At 36.3% G+C, this 23,139-nt stretch overlaps 1 protein-coding gene across 7 annotated transcripts in view; it reads left to right on the forward strand.

Annotated features, from left to right (window-relative positions):
- LOC134801439 (ankyrin-2-like) overlaps positions 1-20,693 on the forward strand; it is a 145,529-nt gene extending 124,836 nt beyond the window's left edge. For 3 of the 7 annotated variants that reach the window (XM_063773999.1, XM_063773993.1, XM_063773992.1), the window contains 17 exons: positions 71-1,347; positions 1,428-1,640; positions 1,774-2,034; positions 2,358-3,147; positions 3,341-3,568; positions 5,470-5,593; positions 5,665-6,914; positions 7,016-7,152; positions 7,305-8,367; positions 8,453-8,569; positions 9,018-9,113; positions 10,438-16,090; positions 16,521-16,645; positions 17,797-17,954; positions 18,296-18,452; positions 19,029-19,137; positions 20,279-20,693. In XM_063773999.1, the coding sequence (XP_063630069.1) occupies positions 71-1,347; positions 1,428-1,640; positions 1,774-2,034; positions 2,358-3,147; positions 3,341-3,568; positions 5,470-5,593; positions 5,665-6,914; positions 7,016-7,152; positions 7,305-8,367; positions 8,453-8,569; positions 9,018-9,113; positions 10,438-16,090; positions 16,521-16,645; positions 17,797-17,954; positions 18,296-18,452; positions 19,029-19,137; positions 20,279-20,336 (11,816 nt within the window). In that variant the 3' untranslated portion in view covers positions 20,337-20,693. Of the gene's footprint in view, positions 1-70; positions 1,348-1,427; positions 1,641-1,773; positions 2,035-2,357; positions 3,148-3,340; positions 3,569-5,469; positions 5,594-5,664; positions 6,915-7,015; positions 7,153-7,304; positions 8,368-8,452; positions 8,570-9,017; positions 9,114-10,437; positions 16,091-16,520; positions 16,646-17,796; positions 17,955-18,295; positions 18,453-19,028; positions 19,138-19,862; positions 19,906-20,278 lie in introns of all 7 variants that reach the window. The other 4 variants (XM_063773996.1, XM_063773994.1, XM_063773997.1 and 1 more) reach the window with 4 other exon arrangements.
- Positions 20,694-23,139: the final 2,446 nt, after the last annotated feature.

Below are 23,139 nucleotides of genomic sequence, written 5' to 3' on the forward strand. Positions count from 1 at the left end.
ATAAATACTACGCCGTAAGCTTAACTCATAGTCAGTACTTAAACTTAATAATATGTATTTTGTATTAAAGATGTTAAGCGCAGTGTAGCTGAAAGGAAGGAGCAAATAACGAGGAAACTTAGCCAAAGCAAAATTCCTGCTTCCAAGCAGAAAAAAGAAATTAGGGAGGAAATTATTGAAATTAGGACACAAATCAAACCTGACATCAAGAAATTCCATGATATTGAACAACAAGTTAAAGACAAGGATCCCAAATTAGAAAGAACACGGCCGAAAACATCTCCAGATACAGTCGAAGAAGAACAAGAAATTGAAGTTCATAGAGAAGAAATAGTAGAAGTGGTGAAAGAAGAAACAAAACCTGTAGAGCGACCTGTAGAGCAGTTTAGGAAATTTGACCCTTCGTCACCTGCTAAGCCCACGCCTAAGCATCTACAGAGGCATATGAGAAATGAATCAATGCGATTCCCGTCAGGCGATTTCTCGAATGTCACTATCACTCCTAGAAAATCTGTTACAGCGGAAACTTCTGAAGTAAAATCTTTAGTAACTAAATCCGAAAGTACTAAAGATACGATTTCACAAAAAGAAATAGATAGTTCACGAGTTGAAGAGAAACTGGATGATGGTGAACGATCACCAGACTTAGTGGACGACAAAGACATTGCCGAGTTACCTTTGAAGGATAAAATTAGTTCATTCGAATCTAAAATGTCAAAAGAGTCTTCTATAGAATTGCCTAAAACAACTGTTAAACTAACAAAAGAAGCATTAAAAAAACATACGCTTGAACAAGAGCAAGGTATTGAATATACCCAAGAATTTGTTAGAGAACAATCAAAGCAAATATCGAGTACGGAAATTCAAGAACATGTGTCACATAAAGTTTCTCATGTAGAAACTCATGTAAAGTCTGTCAAAGATACAATCCAGCAGTTTGATTCAAAAATCAAAGTGGATGATAAAATAAAACCAATGCCAAAAACAATGCGAACTGATTCAACATTAGTTCAGGTCTCATCTGAAGAAGACAGTGAATTTTTAAAGAAATCAACAGATTCTGAGACAGAAACGGAATCCCAGACTACTGTAAAAGTAGAAAAAGATGGTACTAAGTCCAGAATACCTAGATTTGTAGGAGATGTATTTGAACCAAAAGATAAGGGAGACAAACACAAAAAGCCAATAGACATGGATAAGCAAAATGGAACTGCTTCTATTGCAGTCAAGGAAAAGAAATTGGAAAAACAGATGACAAATGAACTGCGGACGAAAGTTAGTGAAGAAGAAATAACTGAAACACTAGAGGAAAAAGACGTATCTGTTGGTGATAAGTTACAAGAAAAGGTAATGCTAATTTCGATATTCTTATATTTTATGTCCCATAAGTTTGTATTTATTGTTACATTAATTATAATGAATTTTAGGTGTCTGCCCAAATGAGTGTTACAAGTACAAAATCGGATACAACTAAACACACAAAAACTGATTCAATAGGGTCAGATCTCCAAGATCTGACAGGGCGAAAAGTATCGCAAGAATCTCCTGTACCTTCAGCTATAGACAAAGCAGATTCGTTTGCGGATTTGCAGCAAAGCACCGAAAAGGATGTTAGTTTTATATCGCAAACTGAATCTAAGGTAAGTTGACGTTAGTTTAATAGCTTAAACATAGAATTTAAAAAAAAACATGCTATCATATTGCTTAAAACTGTCGTACCCGTAAGTTTTGCTTGAAGCTGGCATAAATTTTGACACGTTTTAATTACTTCAGGTCTACTCCAAAGATTCCAAACATCGAAGTGACTCTCTAGATGAAGCATCTCAATTTTCTGATTTAGATGATCAGTTAGGGGCTAGTCCTGCCCATAGACCGGTTTTAGAAAAGACCGTAGAAGAAACAATTGTTACTTCTTCTGGAGTTAGTGGTAAAGAAACCACATCCAAAGCTCAAACTCTAGAATTTTTAAAGTTCGAAAGCGAGTACAGTGCTCAAATACACTCCTCAGCTTTGACAGCGGGAGAACAGGAAAAGGTACATAGACTACAATGTATTAACGTGTATTATAGAACGTGGTACAGATTTTCAGTTCAATTTAATGCAATTTGACTAGAACAAAAGGAATATATTTTTACTGTGAAATAGGAATTATAATCAAAGAGCGCTATTGTTTTGAATACTCAACTTTCAACACTACATTACATTTATGATGATACACTACTTACTTCCTATTGTTTTCAAGTACTTAGGACATTACATTGTACTTAGGACAAATTAAATCCAAATTTACAATGTACGTAAATATCATGCAAAATATTAAAATAGAAGTAATTTGGTTATGTATTTGGTTTTTATAGGTATCACCAAAAGAGTCACCAGTTATAAGCGCAAAGGCACGTCAATTTATTGAGACTGTCCCAGAAGATGATTCGGTTCAAGAATGCTTTTTTTCAAAACGCATCTATTCCGATTCTCTAGAGGACTCAGAACACACTGATTCAAGACGCCACTCTGAAGCAGATTCCCTTAAATCGGACCAATCAGATATGAAAGCCAAAATATCGTCATCTGATTTTGATGAAAGAGCAGAATTTGAAGAAACTATTGATTCGGGAAGTGGCTTTGGTGATGAAAAATTCGAAGAAAGCGTCGCTGGTTTTACTTCAATGAGGTTTGAACCTAAGCGGACTGACTCTGATAAGTCAGAATCAGACAAAGAAGGAGAACCCGTGTTTAAGAAAATGACACCAAAACGTCATTCTAGAACTGAATCTGTATCGATTAGTAAACTCAGTGATTTAGAAATTGACAAACCTAAACAAGAAAAACAAGAGTTTCAAGTAATTGTGACGGAAGCAGAAGAGGTGGACAAGTCACTTGAAAAAGATGAACCATCTGACAAGATTTCTTCTGAAAGTAGTAGGGAAATCGAAATATCAGATCGTAAGTCCTCAGAAGGTGTATCTGATAAAATAAGTTCAGAAGATGCCGTAACAGAAAAGAAATCTTCGTCTGAAGAATTCGCAAAAGACGATCATGCAATTTCACAAGAAAAGGAGGTTATTACAGCTGTCAAACCTTCAACAAAGGAAATGGAAACAGTACAGACAAAAACTCAAGTTTTCAAGGAAGATGTTCTAGAAAAAGGTAAATAATGTCTAATAATGTGTTAGATGCTTATATTACAAATAGTAAATAAAACTGTCAAAGTAATGAAAAAACCACTAAAATCTTGGTTGGTTAGTTTAGTTGACTGGTATAGATAGAGAATGCCTTTTGGCATTAAGTAACTAATAAATCTTTGTTCTTTATCTCCTTATCCCTTATATTTATTTTGCAGTTGACGTAGTGAAACGACAGTCAGTGACATCGGCTGGATCTGGGTCTGTAAGTGAACTACGCTTAGAAGAAAAACGCCTCTCCGATGCACATAGTCTGACTGAATCACGAGACTACACGTTCGAAGAATCAGAGGATGACATTGGTACTCAGGGTACTCATGTTGCAGAAGTATCTAAAACGATTGAACATAGATATGATATTGATACAAAGTCAAAACCAGTATCAGGTAATTTTTTTATGAATAGTAATAGTTCCGATAGCTTTTAAACTTCTAAATACAGGATAATTCAGGAGACGTGAGCAGGACTAACACTGCGCATTTCGTAAATTATAAGCAACTGTTTCGTATCAGTATTAGTGAGGTTAACGTAAATTTTCTAGTCAAGGTGAAAAAAAAAGTTACTAATTTATTTACGACATGCATGGTCACTCTAAAATTAGAATACTAAACTACCGATATTCTTTGTCAAATTGTCACTGTCATCCCGGTCTGGTTACTTTTCAAAACTCGTATCTCACTCAAGTTTGACAGTTTATTTTCTTTGAAATCAAAATTTGGTGTTGAAGGGTGACCATGAGTGTAGAGAATTGAATTTGCCCTCACCAAAAAGTTACAAAGTAGGAAAAAGTGTGGTTGTTTCTAGGGATTGCAATCCGGATTATTCGAACTTCGAAAATCCGGCTTATCCGCCAATTTTTCAATCCGTTTCTAAATCCGGATTTTTAAACCCAAATCCGAATTTTCGGATTTTTTGTTAAACTATTATACAATTGCCTTTTGCACCGTTAAAATGTTCTGATTACTGCAAATAAGCAAATGTACAGTCAGCAGTCAGCCAAATATCGTAATATAACTTTGTTGCCATAGAAATAAGGATGTGTTACGATATAGTGGCGAAATATTGAGAGACCAAAGCGGCAGCTTCAGTGGCTCGGACACTTAATGGGAGAGGACCGTGCCGTGAAGAGAGCGTACTTGGGACAACAAAATGGGAGACGCCCGAGTGGACGTCCTAGGTACCGCTGAAACGACGTAGTTGCTCAAGACCTGCTCAACCTCGGCCATGGCGACTGGCGAGAGCTATTGCAAGACCGAGAAACATGGCGTGATCTGGTGTCGGAGGCTAGGACTCACTTTGGGTCGTTGCGTCACCGTAGCCGTAGTAAGTACCTAATGGTAGCATCCAGAAAGGGAAATGGGGACTACCTACGTTTGTATTAAAAGGCGATTTATCGGCGGTGGTCGTCCATATTTGTCTTAAGGCGGAAATTAATCTAATAAATGTTTTTGCAACTAGGCTTATAAAAATAAATATTTTTTTTTTGTTGAATCAAGTTTTAAATAAATACCTACGTAGATGAAAAAATACCATCTTGCCTTTTCGCAATGAGAAATTTGCGAATTAAGTTATCCAAATAACGGCTACAAATAAGAAATCCCTATCACAGTTATAAACCCTGGTAGGGTTGAATACATAATAATATCGGTATTTAACTAAATTTAAGACAAACTCTTTATTTCACTTACGCGAGCGGAGCTGCGGGCCCGTCTAGTATAAGATAATATTTGTAACTGACGATTCGAAAGTGCTTGTTGCTAAGCCTACTCAATAAAGAATATTTCGACTTTAACTTTGACTTAGGTTCCGCAACTTCCGCAGTGGAGATGTGCTAAAACCCCCACGAAATTTTGATCTCAGTGTTGTGACTGTAGGATTCTTAATTAAAATTATTAAACAAGATATTTTTTTGTTTCCAAGTTGCTTTTGTTATTGATATAATATAACTGTGTAATTAATATAACTTGTTATTTGATCATAAGACTATTACAGTAAATAAAAAGACTAATTTCTTATTAGAAAGTCGTTTTTTTTTATTTATTCCTGGTACCTAGAAAACATTCCCTAAATCCGGATTTTATCCGAAGTTCGGATTTCGGCGTGAAAATTATCCGAAAATCCGGATTTTGTAAAATAGATTCGGATTTGCAATCCCTAGTTGTTTCACCTAAATTCGACGGTGATCGATCAATGATCAGTTACAGAGTGTGCAGGATTAGTCCTGCTCACGTCTCATGAATCACCCTGTATAAATTTAAAGAACTGAATACTTCTTATATACTTTCAGGTAAACCAGAGCAATCAAGGCTTTTTAAACTACAACACGGTGATTCTCTTGATGACGTTGAAGGTTTCCCTGAAGATCATGTAACAGAACATGTTCACAAACTACCTCACATAGCTGAAATTGGGTAAGATATTTTACGAAGAAATAGAAATCACTAGAAACAACTTAACTGATTCAATAACTTGATATTTTCAGATATTCACAAGATAGAGATATAACAAAAGATTTTCTAAGGAAAGAGAGAGAAGAGCAAATAAAGCGGGAAAGTATACAGATTTCTTCGAAAACTTCAGAAACTGTAAGCTTCAAAGATGGAATGGGAGAACCAAATAAAGCAACGGGGAGTAAAATACCTGTCAGCATTACGAAACAGACTGAAAAATCGGAAACTGTAAGTTTCAAAGACGGACCAGTAGAGGAAATCAAAGTTTCTGGGAGTAAAATTCCAGTTAGTATTATGAAACAAGCTGAATCATCTTACAGTGAAACAAAAACAGAGGGACCTACAGTATCTGTAAAAACTACTACAACTAAAATAACTGAACGCGGATCATCTGACAAAAAAGATATACAAATAAAGAAACAAACTGCTATAATCGAAAGTAAATTTGATGTTTCGAAGATAAGGACTGATACTCTTGGTCATTTTGATATTGCGGATGATTCTAAAGAAATAAAAGATGCTAAGAAATTCGTGCCTAAAGACTTAGATTTACAAGAAACACATGAAATCACAAAAGAGCAAGTAAAACCAGTAATAGATGACATATTGCAGAAAGGTACTATTGCGGCAGCTTCAAGAAGTCCAGTGAAGGAGAAAGACATGAAATCTATTACCAAAGATTTAGTTGAAACAGAAAAGAGATCTTACGACGCTAAAGCCCCCCATAAAGAAGAGCGACGACATTCTTGTATTAGCCCTGCGATTTCCCTGGAAAGGATTGCGGAATCCGAAGTAGAAGCGGAAGAAGAGACTAAAAAAGTTACTAGCGTAGTTTCAGAAAGCAAAGTAATTCAAGACACAAAATTAACTATTAAAAAATCAGATTCAGCTATGAAAAAAATGGCTGATAATATTGAAATAATTATCAAACAAGCTTCAGAAGATGTGGATCTGTCTTCTGAAGAGCCACTGGAAACTGGTGAAAGTCAAGACATTGCAGGGCAAGTATCTGTTGATTCAATTATAGAAGAAGCAGTTAATACCGTAGAAGAGTATTTAGATTCATCGAAAGATAAGGTGAATAAAAAAGAAACTGAAATGAAAGAAGCTGCAGTTGAAGAATCAAAGAAAGTTACAAAAGAAAGGCCTGGTTTAATGAAATCTTTGTCAAGAGACAGTGGTGAAGTTATGATTATGCCAAAGAAAAAACATGCTAGGACGTTTTCAGTGCAAAGCTCTCCAGACGAAGTCGAAGAGCAAATTTATACAGATTCTGAATCAGGTAATAGCTCTTTCACCTGTATATATTTTCTCTGCTCTATTAAAATGTATATATTTTCGTGTATTATTAATAATTTGTCAATTATCGTTTTTTTTTTTTAGATATGGATAAAGCCAAAGTTTTAGAAATCATTGAACCTTTATCCGATGTTGATGGAAAAGCACCTGCTTCTAGTTTCGACCCAAGGAAAATTAGGACAGATTCTCTTGATGACGCCGACGATTTCCCAGAAAAAGAGGTATATTTTTTGCTGATTAACCTTAAAACAGTGAAAATACAAAATACAATAACTGTAAAAAGTGAAATCCGTAAAATTAATTTCATTACAATAACTGATTATTATTATTATCTAGATATGTAGAGATATAGTAACATGAGGTTTATTTTCAGATGGAAGACTTCGGAGACGAAGTAAAATATGGTGAAGATATTCCAACATTTCATGACAAGATGGATACCAAAGACGCCACAGCATCTAGTTACAGTGCATCCCAACAAGATGAAGAAGACGGAAAGTTTTCTGAAAAGATTTCTAAACGGACGCATTTCGTTGACAGCGTTATGAAGTCTGATTTAGTATCGAAGTCAACAACTGAATCGTCAGTTACCACGGTCGTGTTATCTTTAACAAAGTCATCTGACGAGGAGCAGAAATCAGTACTAGAAGATGCAACGTCGGCTGATTTGTCAAAAATAAGTGGAGCGGATTTGGTAAAAGATCCCTCAAAAACTTCAATGGACACTAAGGATTACGAAGATGAAAAAGACATAGAAAAACTACTAGAAGATCATGGTACTCCCGAATTATCAAAGAAATCTATTGACTTGACAAAAGATTATTCGAAATCATCAATAGATAGTAAAGATACCTCTAGAGATTTTGCCACAAATGAGCTGTCAAAAGATTCAACAGTAGACTTAACTAAAGATTTTTCAAAAGCGTCGGTAGAAAGTGTTAAAGACACATCTAGGTCTATCGACGAAAAAACATTTTCAGAGGATCATTCGTCATTAGATGTTTCAAAAACTCTAGCATCTGATGGATCAGATGCAATAACTATTAGCAGAGAGTTTATTGAAGAAGAAAAATCAGCGTCGAAAATAACAAAAGTTTCAACAAGCTCCTCACAAGAAACTTCAATTTTAACTGAAAGCAAATTTTTCAGCGAGCACGATGACAAATCTAAGGCATTAGAAAAAAGTGAACCAGAAAGAGATTTCTTGGGTGAAATGGAACAGAAAATTGAAGAACTAAAATCTGAAGTAGTAAAAGAAAAAGAGGCGCAGAGTGAAAAGTCTAAGGCAGTGTCTGGGGCACTAGATATTGAAGATGACGTAATAGATGATGTTCCTGATATGAAAGAACTCAATAGGCGTTGTTCAACTCTTCTAGAAGATATATCGGGCGCCCAGGGTGCAACCATTAGAATTGACTCAAGCCACGTGACGCACGGTAAAAGGAAATAATTTTTCAACATGTTTTAACGCACTTTTAGAAAGTACATTTGGCGATTTCTCATGACGCTTCATTGTTCCAGATTTCGTATCAAAGTTTTCAAAAACACCACCACCATCTCCTGTTGACCTGAGTGTAAGGGATAAAGCTAAAACTGAAGAGGGTACTGGCGACAAGCCTACCGGGCTACAACTTAGAGGTAAAGAAAATATACACGTTATACACCACACCACTGTACCATGTTTGAAAAAGTAGAAATAGTGTGATCGTAGAAAATACACTGTAATTGTAAAATATTTTTACTATTTTTAGTGTCGGTAAAATCTCAGAAGTTTGATAAATTTGATTAACAGAATAACAATAATATACTATAATAATATATGTAGACATGTCACATTATGCATTATACAAATTATAAACCGTATTCTAGTAAATTAGTGTAAGGACTAACACTTTGTAGCTGCTAAAACAAGTAGTATACTAGCGTAAATTTAACACAAAACTTTAGACGAATTTATGCATACACTAATAATCTCTGCAAAAATGTAACAATATTTAGCTGTAATAGCGTTTCATCAAATGAACTAGATATCCTATTAGCAGTAGCATGTACCTGTAGCAGCTATGTAGAAGCTAATCCTACGCAGGTTCCGACTCTTCGTTCCTGGACGCCAGCCGGCAGTCTCCGCGAGCTTCGTCAGCTGGTGACAGCATGATCAGCGAGACTGAGGCTCATCAAAGTGGTCAGTATGACAGGATCTATCATGCCCATAAATCTGTAGGGAATATTGAACATACACAGATTGTAAATTTCACTCTAACAGGATGAAGAGATATTGAAAACAACCCTCAAGAGTCGAAAGATTGAGCAAATATTGATTGAAAATTTCACTGGAACCTATTGAGAATGAAGCGACAAAGTAAATTTTCAATCGATATACTTATACTCAAAAATTTTACAGATATCAGTGAAGTCGAATCTTGTTGCTAAAATAACAGAAATAGGACAGATCTAGAAGCAATTTCGTTGAAAAAAAATTGTGTTGTTTCTAGAACTTACTGCTTAAAAGTATCATGTTGTTTAGAATAACTTAAAAGTCGCGTCGGGCTTTGTCGAATTCATCACATTGGTTTGGTAGAAATGAAGTTGAAAAGTAAAGATTAACTTTAAGTTAGATCATAGTCCGTATAACGTACTATAACAAGCAATACAGCTGCAAAAGCTTAGTAAAAGTAGTGGCAAAGTAGAGTCATAGCGAAACTTTACTCTTAATTTTGGTAGAAGATATCATCTAGAAAGCCTTTTTTGCCACAGTGTTTCGTTCAACGCAGTTGATCGCATGTTTTTCATACACAAATAGATTGAAAAGACTATGTTCCCACATCGCTTGTTGTAACAAAGTCGGAATTAATATATAGAGTAGTTTGATGGTAAAGCACTATCACTTCACAGTTCGATTGTAGCACTAATAAAAGAATCTATGTGGATAAGTATTAAAAAAAAAAGTAATATTTCACCAAAGTAACATTGTGATTTGTTTGCAACCGTCGCATACAGCAGTATTTGTCAGCACAGTAAAATTTACTTTTTTTCTTGCGGAGCCCTTACGTTGCTATAGGTAAGTGGACTCACGGCGGAATCAGTCATACCTTTATTTGTTATCGTCGCTTTTTTCTTCTTGAAGGGTTTATTTAATTCGCAGCTCATTTTTATCACCTTTGAGTAACGTTTCGCTTTGATTCCAAGTCTTCGTTTCTTTAACCATCTCTACATTAGAGTAGCTTACGTCGCTGTTTAATTTAAGACTCATTACATCAGTACTATAAGCAAATTGACACGCTTTAGGCGCTTACACGGCCTTTGTGTAAAATCTAAATGTTGTGTTCAAACAGGAATTTGAAATTGTCACGAATTTGTAAAAAATGTACAAACACTAAACACTTAATTTACTTACACCAACAGTTATAACACCGAATGAAACATTTTTGCACCTTTTTCGAAAATAATTTGTGTTTTTTACAAGTGTATACTGTTTCCTAAACCAATGTATATTGTTTTCTTTGCAGATATACTTTCGGGGGCGTCCACGGCACAAAGCACAGCCGCCAGGCCAAAATCTCCAACAAGACATTTAGCAGATAACCTGTCATTCGTTAACGTCGACCAACCAACAATTACAAGTGGTGCTATTGAACTCGTTGATCGCACAATCAAAACTAGCATGGATGTCATTGATCAAATTAAGAAAGAAAAACTTGCTGCACAAATGGAAGAACTGCAAAAAACGGGGTCTTCAGACACTTTCTTCAGTGAATCTCGAGTCGAAACATCGACATCATCTTCATCTGTGCACAAGACTCTCGGAGGAACAGACATGGTGTTCCAAAGCATTGATCCTCATGCTGTCATGTCAGATATGGTTGCTAAATTTGGAACCACAGTAGCTGATTACAGCACAATTCTAACACATAAGGAAACCGAGACACGAAAAATCAGCGGACAAGAATACTTCTCCGAAACTAAACAAGTATCGTCATCCGATGATGATTCTTTAATTATCAAGACCGAAACGACTCATGAACTGCGCGGGCAGGAACATGAAGTAAAAGAAAAGACTGTTGTGCGTCGCGACGGAGATCAGACTGAAACATCTCAGAAAAAAGTAGAAAAAGCACACGAAGCTACCGCAAAAAGATCTGATGTTGAAACCAAAACCGTATGTAAAAGTACAGACGACGCCGAAGTTATAAAAGTACAGAGAGAATTTTTAGAGCAAGGGCTGTATACTGGTCGTCAGACCAAATCTGAGGAAAGAATGACTGCCATCAAAGATGACACTATTAAGAAAAAACATGAAGTTAAAATTTCAGAAAGGGATATGTCGCATGAGCAATGGGGAAAAGAATATTTTACAGAACCAGGAGAACTGGAGGATATTGACGAGGATGATGACTCCAAATCGAAAACGGCCTTTGTGGATTCAAATCTCAAGATTGTTGAAAAAGACGAAGTTGTTTCTAGTGTAGAGGTTTCCGAAAAAGGAAAAGTTATTAGTTCTACAGTAGAACATCACAAGGAAGAATCTGTCATTGAAAGCAAAGAGCATGATGATCTTAGCTCAGATGCCTCTCATGCCACAAGTTTCAAAAGTGAAACGGCTGATAGACGTGGGTCGTCTGAAACTAGTCCTAAAAGTAAATCAAAGTCTTTCAAAAAGGATAATGAAGTTTACGAAGTAGATTTCATAAAGGAGATAAAAGTTTCGACTTCGCCAGTTAAAAGCACATTTAGTCGAACTGGGAGTCAAGATACTCATTCTGAATCTGAAGCAGCCCCGGATCTTCCTCACGACGAAAAAACCGGAGACACTCCTAGAAAGGAAAAACTTACCAAATCACCTATTAAAGTGTCGCAACAGCACATTCAAGATCAAGTGTGGGAAGTATCGTTACAAAAAGCGGATTCTTTTGAGTTGGCTGAGCCTTTACCTAGATCACCGAAATTGAAAACATCTATTACTGGTACATCAAGCACAATCACAAAAAGTTCAGATAGTGATACTATACTTGAACTGAAAACTGTAGTAGAGACAAGAACAGAAATTACAAAACCAAGCAAAACTGACATGTCGCCGAGCACCTTTGAAACATCCGATGAAATTAGTACAACTTCGAAAGATATAATGATTAAATCTGGCGAGAGTATAGATACAGAGTACATGATCAAGTCTCTTGAATCTCACGAGGGAGAGGTACTACAAAAATCTATCGACTCCACAATGAGCGTAGAAACGTTACACCCGTCTGAATTTTCTACTGATGCCGCTTATACGGATGCTGACTCAGCTTACTTGACTGGAACAGGTACCGATCACAGAAGAGAAGAATTAAAACTGGTTAAAGAAAAGAGTCTAGAAGACATTTGCAGTAGCGGATACGATACTGATCTCTCTTCTGCCGAGTTTCAAGCGATGAAACTTGAGTCAGAACGGGTGGACCTAGATTCTTTGATCTCTGCTCAACCACTTGCCGACTTGTCAGTTTTGGAAAAAACTATCGATGAAGTCAAACAATCCCTCGAAGCTGCTCAAGGAGAGATCATTAGCGAGAAAAGTGATGGTAGTAGCAAATATAAGCAGTCACCGTCAGAATTCCAGTTCAAAATGCTTATTAGTCCTGATAGGCCCGAAGTAATTACAGAAGAGCCGCACCATGGGGATGACCATGAAAAACTTCCGTTTTCCGTAGAAAAACCTGCTGTTGATAGTCAAAAATCAGACAGCGCCTCCCAAGCGCATAGTTCGCAAGATGAAACAACTATCTCCGATGAAGATAGAGACACTGTCCATCAAATGAAAGAATCAAGTCCTCCTTTAGAGGGCGATATTTCAATCAGGTCTGATAGTGGCCCGCATTCTATTTTGGAAACTGAAAGTGAAGTGATACTTTCGGATAGAGAAGGTTCATCTAAAGGTAGTCCTGAAGTAAAACTAAGAGTACAAAAGCACATCAAATCTAAGTTAGGTGTTGTTGATCGACGGTCGGCCTCTGAAGTCGAAGGATGGTCAAGTTCTGGGTCGAGCCACTATCACAGTTTTGAGCATTCCGAAAGTAGACCTTTATCTTCGGATGTTGAAGTCATGATGACTGCCCAAAGTGGAACTGATTTTGATACAGCACTCACTAGTCATGACGTTTCGTCGCAATCCTTGCGAACCTCCAAAGATTATTTCACTGCCGGTAGTTCACTAGCGTCAAGAGATAGCATGAAGAGTCTAGACTCAGATGGATCCAGTCATGTTGCCAGTATTGATATATCTGATGCGTCAGAAACTCTCGTTCCATCAGCAAACGAGTTAAAAGAAGAATTAATGGAAAGTAGCACATATGTTGAGCAATTTTTACATGAAGCTGAAAAAGAATCTAAGAAAGATTTAAGTGATGAAGAATCAGGTGATGACGATAAGAAAGTTGAAGATGGTGAACCAGTTGGTAAGATGAAAAGATCTCACGAGATGCGATTTCCACCAAAAGACATGGTTCCTGAGCATTTCCCACTAGAAAGTGCAGCAGAGAGTATTGAAATAGAAGAAGACTCTTCCAAAGAGAAAGAAGGTTCAGATACAACAATTTCTAGTCAGTTAAAGACAGATGAAATCCTGTCGTCCTCTATTTCAAAGCTCGATATGCCTTCTTCCCAATCCGAACCAGAAATCGAAAGAGAAGAAATAGTAGAGCAAGTTAAAAAGGTAACCACTCATGATACAAAAGCCTTGCCATTCTCTGTAACCAAAGTAGATAAAACTCAAAGACAGTTCGTCGACGTTGAGAGTGAAATAATTCCTGTAGGTACTGTCGAATATCAAGAAATAGTAGAACATGGACATGTCATATCAGAAATTCGGAAATCACCTCAAGATAGCTCTATTATAAAAAAGACAGTAATTCATGCTGAAGAAAGTAAACCTCTAGAATCGGTAGGGCCAACTGAAGTTAAAGAAGAATGTATTATGAAAGTGGTTAAAGAAGTTACCGTCGTGCCCTTTCCGATAACAGAAATACCCGCTAGTCAACGGGAGTTTGCTGATGTTGAAAGTGAAATTATACCTGTGGGAAGTTCGCAGTATGAAGAAATCTTGAAATCAAAGAGTGATTCATCAGTACCAAAAACTAAAGCTGAAAAATCAGTGGTTAAAACACCTGACTCACAGTTGGACAGTAAACAAAGTTCCACATCTAGCCTAAAAACACATGAGCATATATCTACCCCACATACACCTCTTTCAGCACCAAGTCAAAGCTCGTTGTCTACTGATAACGGACGAGAATACGTATTAGATGACATGTACGATATCTCTGAAACACCAGAACTAAGATCAGACCTCGTGACAGAAAGTAGTAGATCTGAATTAGTAGTGACAACGGAAGAACGAGCACTACACACATTTGAAAAGGAGCAAGATTCACCAACGAGTGATGAATTTGAAATGGTTGACAAACCAAGTGAAATGGATGATTTTGTTGTCATCGAAGAAGTTGCTAAGGAAGCTCATGAAAGTGATACAGAAGGTAAAAGTCTACAAATCAAAGCTACAAAATATGTAAAACAACACGATACTGAAGTAGAGGAGTTCCTATCGAAAGCCTCAAAGAAGCAAGAAAGCACAAGCAGCACCTCAGGATCTTTATCCGATGAGGAATTGTTACAATATGAATTAGAGCAAAAGAAATTGCAAGCTTTAGAACTGGCAGAAATTGAAGCTGGTAAGCGATGGATACAAATGCAGTTTGAAGGAGATCCCAGGTATGATTACGAAAGAGTTCCTCTAGAAGATATTAAGGAAGAAGAAATGACTGATTTTGATGCTAGTAGAATTGGTAGTTTAAGTTCGCAAAAGGAATCTATAGGGAGTTTTGGCAGTTTTAGGAATTCTTACGGTAGTCTTTCTGAATCCGAAATGGCGTCACGAATGCGATTTAGGATAAAGGGAGAAAATGATGATATCTCAATTAGCTCACTGCAAGAGTTTGAAAATCTTGAAAAAGCTTTAATGGAACAATATCAGCAGCATTCGTCATCATCTCAGGATTCCCTAAATGGGTCACTTCCCCGACGGTACGTTTTAAGTAAAAGTCAAGGAGATGACATATCTATTTCAAGCCTTAAAGAATTCGAAGGACTTGAATCAGCTTGCTTAGAAGCATTGAAAGCCGAAATATTAGCTAAACAAAAGGAGGCACTTCTCAAAGCTGACCCGAAAGATGCTAGCAGCTTTTTCTTGGAGCAAGAAAAGCGATCGTACAGTGGTAGTTCAGAAAGCAGTCCACCTCAAAAAGGAGGAAGTCCTTCTCAAAAAAGCGGCAGTCCATCGCAAAAGAGCGGCAGTCCTTCACAAAAAGTAGGCAGTTACGGCAGCCCATCGCAAAAGCTTCTGAATGAATCTGCAGCAATCAGGAAGCTTATTGATCAACAAATGGCTTTAGAACAAAAATTACAAGAGTCAGTTACTCCTAAAGTGGTAACTGTAAAGAAATATGACGATCGAGGTGCTTTCTTTGTACCTGAACCGGAGCCAGAAACATGCCAAGCACAAGGCGAAGATATTAAAGAAGAATGTGTAAAGGCCTCTTCGTTTGTGTGTGCCGCTGCTCCCAGTGACGGTTCTGCTGAATCGATTCCTGGTGATTGCGAGGAAATGATGAAACTCTTGGATCAAGAAGAGAAGAAGAAAGATCAAGCCGTCACTAGGACTTTTACAGACGGTGGCGTTATCGAAGTTGTCCGAACAACTACAGTGATCCAACAGAAATTCGTAGACGGGAAAAAAGTATCGGAGACTGTAACAAGTTCAGATCCGGAAGGAGCTATGGATATTCCGGCCAGGCCTAGGGAATTGGAAGATAGCGCGATGTCTTTCGGCTCTGAAATATCTTCTTCGATAACGTCTCAGCCTTCTGATATGGATAGTTTAATGACAGTTATGGAGCGCCGAGTTTCAGGCGAGATTGTGACGGTGACGAAGCAAACAATCACAATGTCTGATAAGCCCGAAGACCTAGAGTTTTCGAGGGAGAGTAGCGCAGTTCGTGAGCTGTCGCCCTCCTCTGGGACGTCGGTGGCCCATAGCGTTATTTCTTTTGGTAAACACTTTACAGATCCAGCTAGTGGCTCCTGGAGCGGTCAGGATGAAGAACTGAGCTCATCGGGAAGCTTTAGCAGGTAGGAATTTATTCAACCATGTGTATAATAACATCTAAACTGGCTTTACAAGTTACGAGTACTGAGAAACAATAAGTGATCTGCAAACCAAGTTTGTTGTAAAGGGTATTTTTTCTAATCAAGTAAATAAATGTAATTATGAAATATATATAGTTTGGCAAGAGTCACTTGTCAATGGATCATACATAGGCAGAGAAAATCATACTGTATTCTTCTTTTACAACATTATAATATAACTCATAAAAGACTTTTGACTGCTCTGATTACAGTCTTTTTATTCTCCTGCTACTGACAAACTTGGTGGCCTGACCACGTCTGACCATCCATTACGGCTTATTGCGGTAGTAAACAGATATTTATTTGTGATATAAATTCGCTGGATAAAAAACATATAGGACAAAAATTTTAAACTAATAAGAAGCATTTTTAGGGGTGCACGCGCGGACCTAATGCTAGGCAGCACCGATAGCCTAGAAGCTACCAGCTCCAATGCCACCAGAGCGACCTATAATTACGAGGTCGACACCCCTATGACCGGCAGTCTCACCTCTGGAGGTAAGCTTTCGCTTCTTCTTATGTATAATTATTACTAGCTTAAGCAGGTAAATGTTGCAATGCTCTGTGCAATATATGAAAACCTTCTGTAACTTCTATTGAATATTGCCCAAGTTTTGGAACAATGACGAGCACACACATGGACGTCTACCTTAATAATACCTATACTTAAGTAGAAGTTTAAATTAGAAATTGTGCTGACAAATATTGATAACACGTTTTGGTAGTAAGTTTTAGTATCATCTACTTACATTAATTATGACAAGGAGTTCAGCCTTTTTAAGTCTTCAGCTCCAGTGAATTTTCATATATCACACAATCAATTCGTGATAAATTCTTCATTCATATAATACCTACTTCATCAATAATCAAAGCAGTAGGTGAGAAATTCTTCATGCACCTTGTGTCTGACAAACTGATTTTGTTAAATAGTATGCCTTTATGCTTATCTCTGTAACATTATTTAAGGGCTTTTGAGATATCTTTGTACAGTAATAAAGTAGTGTATCTTTATTTTAAGCATGATAGATTCCTTTACTATCATTCATTCTCAAATCTGGACTTGAGACATGCTTGCTCTCATCCCGGCTTATAAAATAATATGTTTATTAATTTATATTTTAATGTAGCTTAGGAGACGAATAATAGTCCACCAATTTACTAAAACGAAAATTGTATTCAAAATCTCTAGACTCATACAGTTGAAGAAGAATGTAACGGTTTGTCAGCTGAGTTAGATGAATTTGAGGTTTGTCAGTCGTATATTTCACTATAACATAGACATCGTAAAGTTAAGAGACTCAAAAGCTAATTTTTACGCTGTACGCTTACAGCCCTGATACAATGTATCATTATTTCAGTACTGGAGACTCAAATAAGAAAAACGTGATATTTATGTACCCAGGTAGTTATTTTTTGTGAAATATCTGGGAATGTGAAATGGGCTTGACTTCAAATCCTGTGGTTAAACACAACGGCATTTAAATCCTCTGTCTAACTGCTCCAAGACATACCTTTTCTTCAATTGTATAAAGTATGCCTAGACGTCTGAGTTTCTGTTGAAAATTCCATGTAAAATGAACCTTTGGACTATGTTTGGCCTCCAAGCATGTTGCAACCCCACCAAGCTTTACTAATCAGCAAGATAACAGCGGTCCGCCCTCCAGGGTCGAACACCATGGTGTCCTCCCTGGATACCCTGGACCCGGTGACGGCGGTGAACATGGAAAGCCTGGAGCACCCCAGCACGAGTGAACACTTCTCGCATGATTATGAGGTGCAGGAGCCGGACTCGGATACGGAGAGGCTGGTTAGTAGAACCAACGATAACATATATTCGTTAAAATTCGTTGAGCTATTGCAAGCTTCTATTATTCTATGATAAAGACGAGAAGTACACACATTAGTCTGGCTTTGGAATGACGGCATTGGCGCCACATAATAACTACTTATTTTCAAAGGCATTTTCTAGATAGATAGTATAGATATCTATAAACCGTAACATTGTTTCATATTCAAATTTTCTATGAAACGTTTACCCTTCGCATCTACATCTTTTAAATTTGCCGCTTTTTTCTACTGACGGCTAGCTTGAAAGACTATAATTCCATTTTGTTCTAATTTAAAACTAAAAATACCATAATTTTGCAGGAGCTCGACGGCCGAGTGCCCCGCGCTAAAGAGCGTACTATCATGTTCGACAGCACCGACACACTCAGCGCCGTCAGCGGCGATGGGTCCGTTCGTGAGGCTGTCGTTGAGACCCCTGCAGCCACGTTCTACATCGGAGATACACCCATAGTTAGAGGTAAAATAAATTGATCGGTTTGCTCTCTTCTGAAAAACGAAGGTTTATATAAACATAATTATGTTTGCTGCTTTACCCCAGGCCAGTATGCCTTAAAACATAATTAACACACTATAATTTAAAACTATGATACTAATACAACTTTCCAATGGTAGAGTCGCACCAAGAAAAGTCTGCAGCGGATTTGATAGCCCACGCAGTGTAAGTGTTATTTATACGTCATAATTTCATAGAAGTTTGACGTTTAAAATGACACTTGCACTGCGTGGGCTATCAAAATCGCTGCAGACTTTTCACGGTCTGAATCTATAAATATCATTTAAGACATTTTTATTACTGGAGAAAAATATTTGATACATCACGTAAAATCGCAGACATCACTGACAGTCTTCCTAAGTCCCCTGGTGTATAGTTACAGTAATACCAACTGGCGACTGAGGTCATGATGCTATCTCAATACCCTTGTTAAGACCAACCATCAGCGAAAAAGATGACATTATGACCTCAGTGATCAGTTGGTAATGCGGCTACTATGGTTATGAAGTTACGTTTAAACATGTATGTGTGTTTTTTCAGGAGAGAAAAAAGACGATGAGGAAGAGGAGCAACCAGTGCTTTCTGGCAGTTGCCCAGCGTCTCTGCCGCCGGCGACACAACCCTCACCGCCTATCCCGGCTCAGAGAAGGTAAAAACTACAATATGCAATGTACAACAAAAATCCTTGATAGAAGAACATATTCAACTATGTTTCTTCGTTCAAATAGTAGACTTCGTTGACCAAACATATACCAAGTAAGCAACTCCTTACTTGCTTTTGGTAGACCCTTGTTACCTAGAGTTCCATGGAAAATATCAAGCTGGAGCAAATTTATATTGTGACATCAACATGATATGGCCCGTGATTTTTGATCGTACTTGGTCGTGCATGTATTATCGCGACTGACGTCATTTTGATGACACAATGTAAGATTGAAAACACTCGGAGTACCTGAGATCGGAGATAAATACATTTTTTTATTATTATTGTCACTTGTCATGTATCGATAAAACTTGTTTTTGTATGACCTAACAATAATAATAATATGTCGCTATCAATAAGGACCTCTTGAAAGTAGAGCCTAGCATCTAGACTCTACAACTCTGCTCGAGAGAGCTTTGATCGATGACTATTTAAACTATTACTTCTTTGCGCTGTTTACTACTTTCGTGTTATTCATCAATCATCAATATTTGTTTTCATAAACCTTGCGAAGTTTTGTTCAATTTTGTCTTCAATTTATATGTGACGCGTTAATTCATTATTATCGTTATACTTAATTTTGCTTCAGTTATACACATATTATTTATATATCCAAAACATGACTTATTTGGATGTTTATGTACCTACTAAACGAAATATTATTATTGCAGCTGCTATTGCTTAAGTCACCCCACAGAAAAGCTCGACAAATAGGTACACTATTTCGTATTGTATTGCTTTTTTACTTTTATTTGCGTTATCATCACTATACATTTTTTTTCTTACCTATATTATCTGCTTTTTGATTTACTTTTTAAATTTTTGTGTGTGAGTTTTCATATTTACTGTTTGTTCCACCGAATCACCTATGTAATCGACTTTAGATAAAAAGTAATAGTGCATCATATTCCATGGAAATTTACCGTTAATCATGAATTAACTTGTCTGCAAAAAGGTTTTCATATTAATTAATACTGCAATTTTTTATTTTTCGAATATCAAGCAACATCAGTAGGTAAATTTCCATCGAACAAAATGATTACAATTATACCATATGAACTGAACATTATTTTATTATTTATTCCAGATCTTTGACAATGCTAGCAAAATCTCCCCTGTCAAGCTTTGAAGACTCGAAAAAATAAATAGATCTATCTTAGGTTTCTTCGACAACTATATTTGCTTTGGAATCTATCCAATCATATAAATTCAATTGTGATAGTCACAGCGTTCTTTTCATCTATTTAACAGCTAATCTTGTGGCTTCATCACGACACGTTCCTCTATAATTCAGTGATTCTAGTAAAAAAATCTTCATCGTTTAAATTAGAAAACAGCCATGTAGTTAAATAGTCGAATATCTATCAATAAACAGTTAACAGTTGTAGGCAAATATCAATGTTACTATAAGGCATCTATTGTGATAGTTTGTATCGAAACTCATGTAATCATATATAAGTCCAATAACGATGATGATAACGCACATTAGGGAATCTCATCAGCGGACATCGTATATTTTATAGCATTGTTGGTGCAGCGGAGTGGTGTTAACGGAATTGTTAGGATAAATTCCAACTGAAATGGTAATATAAGTAACGTAATTAACGCTAGTTAATCATTAGGGTTGAAATTGTTTATACCAATTCCGTTAACAAAACTCCGCTACACCGAAAATGCTATAAAATTTACGATGTCTGCTCATCAGTCATATTACTCTGTGGTTAATGTGAGAGATCATTGGTCTGCTGCACCAACCTTTGGCAATGTTCAATCAAGACTAAGTAGTATTGCTAAAGCTATGCCAAAGGTTGGCGTTGCACACTGACAATAATGGATAGTATTTTGGTACTCACTTTTGTACTGAACTGTCGGATTTTGACGACATGGTCCATACTTCGACCTATGAACTAATAGATAGCGCTTAGCTTTATCTAGTTTTGGAATTAAACATTGCTTAATGATATGTCGTTAACTCTTTAGTAGGCGTATTAACCATTTTGTAAGTAAAGTCTTTAGCATTGTTTAGATATGGGAAATTTAAGAAATATTAAGAAAAATGGCCAGGCGAGAAAGGAAATGCCTGCGATACTTAGCTTCTGCTGAAAAACTGATCTCTACAAATTCATGCACAATTTCTTACATAAGTAGATAGGTAGAGATACAATATAGGCTAAGGTTGATAAACATTTTCTACGGCCAATATCTCCTTTTTGCAATCTATTAAGGGTTTTTAAGAATGATGAATCTGGTAGCTGATTTTAGGAAATCAAAAATTCTGAAATAGTCAAGACGGCCGTAGAATATATTCGTGAAATAAAATTTGTTACAATGGAGGCTTGCTCACTTTTAAGTCTTCGTTGCCTTGATGGTGTGAAAATTGATAATAAAGCGACTTGTCCCTGTACTTCCTTCGCTAATAGCGATTCGTGGCCAGATAGTAGTAACTGTGACTATATTTGCTTCACTTTCTTAAGCGAGATTTTAAAGGAGTTTTTGGTCATTATTGATGAATGATAGACTGATGGTGGTTACGTTGAAGCTTTGCCGATGAAAGCTGATTCTAAACAGTTGTTTTCTATATCAGCATTAACTAGGCTATCATTAGGATCAGTACTTGTAATATTTTATATAAATATAGTTTTGTCTTAGTGTGCTTAAGGATCGGTGTTAGGGTACGGCTAGTCTAATGCTAATATTGCTGTTTAAGTTTCAAATTTAAATCAGTTGCTTTGTTCAATTTGTTCAAGTTGTATTTGTAATGATGCTGAATATTCTATCGATAACTTAAATTATTATTGAATATTAAATAAAATGCTGTCTCATATTTAAATATTGATTTCATTTCATCCATTATCCCTCCCATTTACTGATGTGCGATCAAAAAGTTTCCAAAATAAAAATTTCGGGAACTACTCATACATTTTTATGGGTAAGATCTACATTTTCCATTTCGAATTGAAAATATCCCATGTTTTCTGTAAGATTTTCCTGAAATTTCCGAACTTTTTGGATCCTTTCCGCAACTTGCACATTTGTAGGTAGTAGGTACTCCCATTTTGAAATTGTGGCCTAGCGCAGCGGTCCGAAAGTTGACACTTTCCGGCCGGAGGGCAGAAAATAATTTAAATTATATACTTATTTTCATCTGAGAAAGAAAAGTCTTAAAATAATATGTTAACCTTTATTTAATGTAAAACAAAAACAATATAAAATTATTAAAAAAGTATACAATTATATAATAAGTCTGATGCAGTATATTACAAAACTTTATTTTTTACACATTTTATGTATATAATTAATAACATCTTCTATAAGTTTTGTACCAATACACTGACGTAGCACTAAAGTTTCCTTTCGGAAAAATGAAAACTTTTCAAATAAGAAATCAATAATAAATAAGAATAATTAACTAGCACGTGATTTCTTATTCAAATAATTCTCACGAAAGCTTATATCTAAAAATGCTTATATTTATTATGGCATTTTTATATAAGTTGCTTGTAAAATATAAGACAACAATCTAGGTAAACAAGGGAAAAGAGTATTTCCAATAATTAGCACGGATGAAAGAATGAAAAGGAAAGGAAAAAAAATATTTTTAAAATATAGTACTCGTACTTAGCCGTAGTATCCTAACGATGATGTTGTTGAAAATTAAAAAAAAGTATAATTTGATGAAAATATAAGGTGCAATATTGTTGTACCCTATATTTTAAAAACGTTTTTATAAATGACATGAGTTACTTTAACTTTTATTTCTGCAATGACGTGTACAATACGCATCATTAGGGGCCACTTATGCTCTACAATTACAATTGAAACTACTTGAATGGAGTAAATATAAATATATATGTATGAAAATGTCTTCAACCACACAAATGTGATAAAACATTCAGTGTTGAATGTGGGCGATGTTAAAATTGAAAGGTTGAGTTATAAAAACCGCCA

This window comes from Cydia splendana, chromosome 22 (genome assembly GCF_910591565.1).
Source record: "Cydia splendana chromosome 22, ilCydSple1.2, whole genome shotgun sequence".
NCBI classification, from domain to species: Eukaryota; Metazoa; Arthropoda; class Insecta; order Lepidoptera; family Tortricidae; genus Cydia; species Cydia splendana.